Consider the following 10,382-nt stretch of genomic DNA (forward strand, 5'->3'; position numbering starts at 1 on the left):
ATAATAAATTTATATCCATGTTTTAGTTTTTTTGATGTATAATTTTGGTACAAAACATTTCTGGATAATTAATTTCATATCATTCTATACCTCTTTTATAAAAGATATTTACGAAATTATTGTTCATACAGTCTATAATTGCTGTTATTTAAATTGCTTTCTATTAATAAAGTTGACTGTCTTTAATTTATGAAAGGTCACATTTGCAACATCCATTCATTCAAATCAGAATCTTCAGATGTTCAATGCATTTTTTTATAAACATATCATTCATAGAAAAATTGTTAAATATTATATTTAAAAAAATTAAGCAGCATTTTGAATTTTTCTGTTTTTATCCTGTTTTTAGCTTTTATTTAATTGGAATGCAGAATTAATGCTATCTTCGTATTTCATAAAGTATTTATCACATTATACAAACTATTTTTCCATTGTTGCTAGCATAAAAGTTTTTACCACTTTTCTTCAAGTTCAATTGTCGAGGCAAAATTGAAAATGCAAAATTAATATTTTATTAAAAGTACAATGCTAATTAAAGTATTTGAAAATGCAAATAAATTATAATTTTGCAATAGTTATAGATTAATAGTAAAAAAATAGGAGAAGAATTAAAAATAATATTTATTATGAGATATAGTTCAATTTGAATTTATATACTTATATCCCAGCTGAAAATAAACTGTAGTTTTTCTATTGAACTGAAGTAATTTTGTAGTTTTTCTAGAGTTAACTGCAAATTTTCTGTAGTGCAATCTTAACTGTAAAAACACTGCAGTTATTTTGCAGCTAATGCGAAGTAATTTCTCAATAATTTATTTCAAAAAAACTTTTAGCTATTGTCTACAAAAGTACTGTAGTTTAAGTGAGGTCACTTTAAAATCATAAATTTAGAAAAAACTGAAACTTTAAATCCGTGGTCATTCTGCAGTAAATTTTAAGTTATTATGCAGTCATTGTTTCAGAAGTATACTTTCTAATGAATCTGCAGAAAAATTGCAGTTACTTTGCATTGTTGAAAAATTGAAAGAGTTTGATGTCTTCAATCTTGTTTTCCTGGCTGTTATATGAAATTTTTATAATGTTTTTTCTTTTTTCTTTCTTTTTGATATAGATTAATTTCTTATAATTAGGTAAGAATTCTAAACATATATATTGATAACGGAAATAACGTACACTATCTATATTCATAATAGTTAAAATTCATAAAATACATACTTGATTTAATTGTAATTATTTATAATATATAAGCGATACAATTTAATTAGTTTAAAATATGCCTAAAATTAGGTATTTAAATATTTCTGTATAGCTGGCCAGGTGGCCGAGCGGTTAGCGCGTCTGACTGCATGTGTGTATATGATGTGTGAATGTGGCCCACCCTATAAACGGGTTTGTGGCAGTGTGGCGTGGGCAATGTTGCTCGCCTTCGCGACTTTGGTTCACAGGTGCCCACTGGGAAACGCGAAATGAGCAACAATTCTGGCATAGTATAGACAAAGATTGAAATTCAGTGCCTGCCATTGGAAAAAAAATATATTTCTGTATTTTAGTATTTTTATTAAAAAATGCCCTTTTTATTAATTTTTATTATTTATTTCTTTTTGACTTAAGAAAACTATGTTTCAGCAAAGTTAATGGTAAAAACAATATTGAAGTAAAGTTAAGTAGTTAATGTTAATTACTTAATTTTTTTATTCGAATTCATACTTAGCTGGGATTATTGCAGAACAAAAATTATACTTTTTTTTCTAATCAAAACAAATATGCAGTTTTGATTTTAAACAAATTTATATCAAAAGAGTTTGCAAAATTGAGTTTGAAAAAGGGTATTTAATCCAGATTTTTTAGCTTCAAACGTCTTCTTCAAAAATTTATTAATTTCACTTAGTTTCAGAAATTTGTCTTAAAAAAATTTAGGCAATTTAAAACAATATACCTTTTTTATTGCTTGAAAATAAAACTTTATAAATTAAACGAATAAATTTGTTCGAAAAAAAATAACTCATAGTGATCAATAACTCATCAATTGATCCTAAATGAGCATAATATTTATAAAACTGCTTACTTTAAAAATTCATTTAGCACTCCTTACTTTTAAAAATTAAGCTTAAAAGAAAAATAACGAAACTTAGGGGAAAGAAAAAAAACTCAAATCTATAGTGGTTAGGAATTTTTCGTAAAAAAAAAAATTCTTAAGTAATAATTCATTTAATTGTTGTTTTACCGTATACAATCAAAACAATTGGATAACCATAAAATGCTGCTATTCAAACTGTCAACTCTGAAAATTTTTTTTAACTGTGTTTTCACCTTATTTGATTTAACAAATAAAAACTTTATCCTCACCAACAAGACCCAGCTCATAAAAGTAATTAGTTTTTTGTAGCCGTCTTGACACAGGGCTGTTACCGAGAGGGTAAATCGGTGATTTTTACGACAGACGGGAAGCGAGTTCGAATCCCAGGATACACAGTGTCGATATGCTCACAGCGAAAACCTTTCACAAGTACTATACTATCTAATTCGATATTTAAATTCAACAAAAGTTATGATAAAAAAATTCGTATCTAAGGCTTTCTTTCGAAAGGAATTTTTTTAAACAAAAATTATAGTATTTTCCATCGCTTACGTTAGATGGCACCACTAAATACTAATATTTTGTATATTAACAGTAAAAATTTTGACTGCAATTTACAAACTGAAATACTGAAAATCACTCAATCACGAGGTAAAATCACTCAAGTTTGAGTGAAAACGATCCACTCAGGTAATACTGAAAATCACTCAAACTCGAGTGAAAATAACTCAAGTTTGAGTGAAATTCTTTTCACTCAAATTGAGCTATTTCCATATAACTCTTTCACTTGAGTGATTTTAACTCAAGATGAGAAGGCTGGTTTTATCTAGATGAAAGAGTTAAATAGCACTCAAGTTGAGTTATTTTCACTCATTCATTTTAAGAGAGTAGTTAAATGGTTCTACTGCAAAGGGCTTCACTTCGAGGGGAAGGTCGTTGGGCTACCAAAGCAGAGGTACCATTCCTTCTGCGGAGGATCAAAATTGCGATGTGAATTGTGATAATCCTCAAATATGTTTCCCAGACTGGTCGCCAATAGTCCGTTGTGCAGCTCTATAGTGAGACCTAAATAAAGTACCTACCTACTTATTTTGAATAAAACTGATTTAATAATACTTTAGATACTAAAATTTAAAAATGAGATTCCTTTGATACTATTTAGGGCAAAAAAAAGTAAATTAACATAATATGGGACTGAAATTTTGACAGCTCTTTTTCAAAACCTTTTGAGGCCATTATTTCCAGATTGTACTTACCCCCATACTTTAAGGGAGAAAATAGTTATGTTCCTTCAACGAGTTTATATTTCAGAGTCTTTGTAACTTTCTCAAATATCTTTAATACAATTTCAAAACATATTTACAGGTCTCGAATGTACAAATACAAGCATATGGAGAACGTAATAAAGGTAAGAATTCCTTCCCACTGTATAAAATGTGTAATTCATTTAAAAAATAATAGTAAATTTTCAAAATAAACTCTACAATAGTATATATTTATTCTAGGAAAAATGTGTTGAATGTAACATAACTTAGTAAAAAATATGATAGATAATTTGCTGAGATATTTAAGTGCAAATGTATTCTACACAATTTACAACTATAATCAAAACACCTAATAAACATTTCTTAACTCTATGCCAAAACTAAAGTAAAGAAGTATAAATATAACGGGATAAAATTTCATGATTAATGAAAATCATCAACATATCTAGTTGAAATTTGATGAAATGTTACTACTGAAAGTGAGATAAGAAATATTAAATTTAATTTGATTGTTGAATAAAACTTGAAAAAGTTTCAAAGCTCGCATTTCATGTTCTATTTCTTTCGGGTATATCAGTTACATGTTTTTGTATTTTTAATACCACCTCTCTCAATACAGTTTCGATAAATTTTGATGTAGTTTAACTGCTTAAATATCAACATTCGTCCCTTTAATATGCCTACTTTTTTAAACTGTTTTTTCTTGATGGAATCTAAAAGTAAACTTAAAGATAAATACAACTTTAACAAGTACAAGAAACTTTTCTGAAACTACGAAAATAGCAGACTGCTCAATAAAAAATGCTATAATGCTATAGCCCTAAAATAGCAAACTGCTCAAAATGTGTTTTCAAGCAAATTGACACAGATTAAACTGCTGGCTTAAGAAAATAGAAACCGCTTTTAATGCTTGTTAAAGTAAATTGATATAGCTCGAAATGTATGTTTAAGAAAATGTATCAAGTTCGAAATGCGTATTTAAGAAAATGTACGCAGTTCGAAATGGATGTTTAAGAAAATAGCTAATAAATGTTTAATTAATAGATAATCCCGTTTTTTAAACGTCTATTATGAATTTTTTTTTATTTGAAGAATAATGAAATAGATTCAGATAAATTCGTTATTATGTTACGCCTTTCATTTGTCTAAATAGCTTAGTAATATTTTTTTCAAAAATTAGTCTTCTTTGAAAAGACATTAAAAGTCACAATTATTTTTGTAAGGGCTCAATAAGTTTGAAATAGTGTTATAAATTGACACTGTATGAAATTATATTTTTTAAAAAGACATTACCATATACTATTGTGAATGCGATGAGACAACTGTAAAATGAAACCTGTATTTTACTTAGCCACCTCCACCCCGAAGCCAGGGAATTTCCCCCGTAATAGTTATCTTTAATGTTTTTAGAAGTAAGGAACAGTAAATTGGAAATTCTTTGTTTAATTGTTAAATTTGGATTGAACATAGGAAAAACCAACGTCTCCAGTGCCCATTTTCTTAACCATGCATTTTGGGCAGTGCATATCTTATTAAACTCAAATATTGAACTGTGTACTGAATAAAAAGTAAATGGATGATCTTCTTTGATAAAAAGTAAATCTTTGTTTCAAATTTAGGCATATGGAAGTTCAGAGGAATTTCGCAACAACACTAACGAATATCTCTAGTAAGTTTTATTTTAATTAAAAATGCAGATCACTCAGTTGCTCTTTACAATACATTAAGAGCTTTTATAAAAATTAGGCTTTTGAATGAAAATTATTTTAGCATTGTATTAGAAACCATTGTCTTCCATTAGTGAAGTAATAATTTTTTTGTGTATATTTTTTTGACTAGCCATCATTCGCCACAAATTTGGTCACCCTTTCAAAATTATCTTGAAGAACTTATAAATTTTAATTGTAGTCAAGCCGTATGCACAAGAAAACTATATTTAAATATTCTAATTCAACTACTTTTTGAATCCTAACATCTTAATTAATTTTTAACAATATATTAACCCAGATTTTCTAACCGTCTATCTATCACCAATGAGTTTCCCCAGATGGAATTACTTTGAATTAAATTTTAACTATTTTCAAGAGAAGATGTCCGCGATATTGTCGAAGATCTGTATGTATAGAAAAAATGTAGATATATATACAGGGTGATTCGAAAAAGATGGGCAAAATTTTAGGCAGTGATAGTACACACCCAAGCAAACAATTTTTATCAAAAAATGCATTTTCAAAGACAAAACGCAAAGGTGCTGTCGCATTCGGAAAGTTGTTTGCAAACGTGAAATATATATATATATATATATATATTTATANAGATAGATAGATAGATAGATAGATAGATAGATAGATACATATTGCCATAAGACGGCAAGCGTTAGTTATAATTTTTATGAAAGTATGCGGCATCATAGCACTGTTTGTGTTTGAAATTTCTACAGCCATTTTAGAAAGAATTACAAATAAATCGAAATGATTGCTTCGGAGCTAAATTTTTATTTCCAAGAAAATAGAAAATTATTCTGAATAAATAATTGAAGCATAACTAACCATTCACTGTTACATTAATTATTACTTAAGGAAACTTAACAAATTTAATAAAAACTATAATGTTTCCAAGTTTATGATGCTACATAAGAGATTACCACAAAAATGTGGCCAAGAATTTAGATCATCATAAAGTAATAAGTATAGTGAGGACCGGCCACTAGTGACCCAACATGGACCAAAGTTTCTTAGACACGGTGGCAATGCAGATGAGTTTCCTTTAAAGCTCTTGTAAGCAACAACACCTAGCGGTAAACAAAGACGCTTCCTGCCGTTTTGACGTTTCTGAATCCTTGTAATGTCCCCCCTACATCTTTTTACTACTTATCCCAATAATCCTGCGACATCCCGCACGTTTTATTTATTTATTTATTTCAGATTATCATTACAATTATTTTTTAAATTTCGAATCTTGCATTAGACATTTTCTACATCTCGACAAAGTTCTTAGTTTTTTTTTTAGGTGATAGTTACTTTTCAATGATTAAGAATAATGAATGAAAATTAAACATTTTAAAACAAGTGTGAGTTGCGTATAAATATTTTACTCCAAATTCAGTCGTTTAAAAGTTTAAAATTGACAATTAAAAATAAATCTTTGGTCAGAGAAAGTATCAATTTCTACTTCAAAGAATAAAAAAAATTAATTTGTGCCTAAACTTTGAATCGTTACGACTGACTCCCATGAGTGACTATATGATCATTCGTTCAAACGTTATTAAAGATGTTCGCTTTTTTCCACGTGTACCTTCATGAAAACAACATTTATTATCATTTACTTTTTTAGTAATCAATTATCATTGGTCTCTGTATCATTCAGAAATATGAGGGCTAGATATACTAAGTTTGCTCCAAAAATGGTGGTAAGTAATATTTCTTATGTATAAAAAACATCCACTGAACTGGCAAAAGAACTTCAATTTCAAAATGTGTGTTTTGATGCTTGATTCATGAGTACTCTTCTTTTAAGGGTTAGGTTCAAATTTACAAGGCTGCAAAATTTGGTATTTTTGTGTAAAAATAGTATACTTTTGTATGCATGTCGTATATTGTTGTATAGACAAGTGAGGTATTGCTGTTTGCACTATGATTAAAAAACGCTATTTCAATGGCTGGAAGGCATTTCGAGCACTAAATGAGGACCCTTAGAAGTATTAGTAAGTTTTTTAAAGTGCTAACGTTGAATAGTAGATTTTCAAAGGTGATTTAGGTCACGACGGATAGCCGTATAATCCAAATAGTATTTTGTAACAAATGGTCTAAAACTAAATTGCAAAAAAATTCGGTTTATCTTAACACCAAAAAGATAGCAACTACTTTTCACGATACTAAGAGCCAATGATAGTTCCTAGTGTATTGAACATCAAGAAAGTTTTCTTACACTACTTTGTGTAAAGTGGCTTAAAACCATTTTTGATATTCAGTTGCAATTAAATATATAATTACTGTAAAATAAGAATTAGTAATTTTATTTTACTATACAATATAAAGTAAGAACAATTAGTTTAGGATGGATATATATACTAATTCTTAAAATAAAACTAGTTTAAAAAACAGACATGCACTAAAAACTGTGGCTTAATATATTTCAGAAGTTTATGTTGAAAACTCTCAAAACTGTTTTAAAGATTACTTTATTTAAATTAAATGTCACATCGAGCGTTGATACACATTTTAAAGGGAATAGTTAAATCTAAACACCAATAATTGAAAAAGTATACACCATAGGCAGATGTTTTTACGCCATACATGGATAGGAATAAGCTGTACGATAGGTGGCGTTTCTGAGTGCTCATTAAATCTTAGAAAAGGAAGGTAAGCTAGAATTTTACTTGTGTTAGTGACGTAAGAATCGATGACAGAAGTCTCCAGCTGCATATATTATGTAAGTTTACTCAATTATCAACATTATTTTTAAACATGCGTAATTTTTTAATTTACGAACTATGATGACAGACAGCGAAGCCAAACTAGGCTTAGTTATCGATCTCAGTACATAGCTAGGCTTAATTATAGATTCAATACCATAGTCGACTATTTAGCAAGTAATTTCGATTATTCCTCCTAAATTGAGTTGATACAATGATGCTGGGATGGATGCTTTCAGCAAGACAATGATCCTTGTCATACGGCTCGTATTGTCGTCAGATGGTTCGAAGAACATGGTGGTGACTATACATTACTTCTTTAGCCCACACAATCCCCAGTTTTCAATCCAGTTGAGAATTTGTGGGTATCAGACAGCTGGATCCAGTGTCATATCTGATGGAACTGAAACATGCAGTTCAATGGATATGGTCTCAAATTCTTCCTATCATCTACCAACATTTCATAGAATCTATGACAGGAAGAATTCGAGCAGCATCACGAGCTAAAGGTGGTCCAACAGTGTATTGAGGAGGTCGTCATAATAATTTCATTATATTGTGTTAAGCTTTTTGATATAATGTATTTTAATGCCATCTTTTCTTAATATTTTTAGCCAATTGACTTGTTTAGCAACATTGGTGGATTCTTGGGAATTTGGATTGGTTCATCTGTCATATCGATATCTGATTTATTGTATAGACTATCTGATTATCTACTCAACCGTGCCGCATAAGGCGTGAACTGGACAGCCATAATTGCATCGCAAATGTAAAAAAGGACCACAAAGTTTTTTGACAACAGCACTATTCACTTGTATTAATTTATTGAAAAAACTATATAATTGTATACTAAAATATACGTAATAATAACAAATAAGATTTTATTTTGTTTCATTCAATATGACGATAAAAAGTATTGTTACCTTGACTACTGGAGGTTTTTACCCTCATTTTGCAAGGAGTTTTGTTCAGCTTGCGCGCACTCCATTCAATCGGTTGCTTCTGTTTTTTCACTGTAAAATTTACTCAACTTTCATGTGTTTTTTTGGTTGTTTTTAAATGAACCTACCATTGCTTTCAAATACAATTATACTGTAAAAAAATCCGAATCAAATGACGGCAAAAAGAAACCGTTACTCAGGGTGGCAGAACTTTTTACCGTAAAATCCATTTTTATCGGAACATGTTGCGGAAGTATAAATCTAATAAAACATAATTTTTAGTATTAATACCGTATAATAATAATTTTTTGTTGTTGCAATATGTAGCTTATCATTCGAAGATGCCATACATATAAATATCTCAATTTCAAATTTTTTGCCAGTTAGTTTTATTTTTCGCGCAACAGATGAGGTGGCACTTTACATCTCATTAACTTTAGTTCCAAAAGTAGGATAATGTTCGCAAAGATTTATTTACAGAAATATAAAATACTTATTCCAAAAAATTAAGATATGAAATAATATATAACAATAAAATAATTCAACATTATGCACTGTTTTTCGTTATGTCTGAGCTTATAATACATTTTAGAAATACTTTTGACATATGAAGTTAAGCAAATATCAAAATTCGAGGCCTCAAATAAACATTTAAGTAAAAAAAAAATAGTGCGTGAAGTTCCTCCGAGGGGAAGAAGTTAAACTTCGTAACCTGCGACGTTAATTGTAGAAGAATCAGCAGTCGTAGAAGGATCACTAGTTCTCTCCAACGACTCTTTTTCCTGCTCCGCTCGCTTCCGTGCTCTGTAATAACGGTAATATTGTGCATTTTTCCCTCGTGGACCTCTTGAACCAGTGGAAGTGCTTGTGGTTGCCTCATCGTCTCGCCATGGAAAATGTATTTGTATTAATAATGTATGTGAATGCGTCATAATGTAATTTCAAAAGAGAAAACCTAACAATCAATTGATATTCACAAGAGACGTACCTTGACATAACCTTAAATCCGTCGCATTGTCCGTGGGATTGTTTTCACTCATTTTTTACAATTGTTATCCACTAAATTTGAAAATAAAAAATACTACCCTATTAAATTATATGTGTATCAAAACAAACTAAAAAAATATTTATAGAAAAACAATACTTTTATGACTTTTATTATTTTTATGCTAGTGAGAACCAAAACAATATGGAAATGAATGAGGGAAAACTGGATCCTACCACGTGATTTCCCGGCCAATAAAAATGTAGCGTTAAACGCTTAACGCAACCTTGTTGGAAGTCGCATAAGAATTATAACTTCAATATATTATGAAAATAGTCATTAACGGAATTCTTTCTGAGGAAGGTGAAATTTACATAGGAAAATATTTGATTGTCGAGTTTCAAACAGATGAAGAGAAAAGTAGTTATTGAAAACACCTTTAGGTGTCATATAGGATTAATTTTTTTTAATATTTTTAATCTCACCTTTAGTGTTTACTGTTAGTCGGATTTGCGACTTTTTTTAACATACTTTTTATAATTTTACAAACTAAAAATATATAAAACAGGATGAGACGAGTTTTTGAAACTTTTTTTATTGAAACACATTTTAAAGTTGTAACTTTATACAAAATATACATGAGGTTTCAGAAAGCTTCCTAACTCAAAATTTGTAAATACTAACCGGAAACTTTTTTTAT

At 29.2% G+C, this 10,382-nt stretch overlaps 1 protein-coding gene across 1 annotated transcript in view; it reads left to right on the forward strand.

The window, feature by feature from the left end:
• The window catches only part of LOC122270604 (degenerin del-1-like), a gene marked incomplete in the record, with an annotated part of 44,913 nt that extends 36,297 nt beyond the window's left edge, over nucleotides 1-8,616 (forward strand). Inside the window, 4 exon segments of the mRNA XM_071178109.1 lie at nucleotides 3,443-3,485; nucleotides 4,962-5,011; nucleotides 6,676-6,751; nucleotides 8,371-8,616. Of these exon segments, the coding sequence (XP_071034210.1) occupies nucleotides 3,443-3,485; nucleotides 4,962-5,011; nucleotides 6,676-6,751; nucleotides 8,371-8,490 (289 nt within the window).
• Between the last annotated feature and the right edge of the window lie 1,766 nt (nucleotides 8,617-10,382).

The sequence above is a fragment of the Parasteatoda tepidariorum genome, chromosome 2, assembly GCF_043381705.1.
Source record: "Parasteatoda tepidariorum isolate YZ-2023 chromosome 2, CAS_Ptep_4.0, whole genome shotgun sequence".
Lineage (NCBI taxonomy): Eukaryota > Metazoa > Arthropoda > Arachnida > Araneae > Theridiidae > Parasteatoda > Parasteatoda tepidariorum.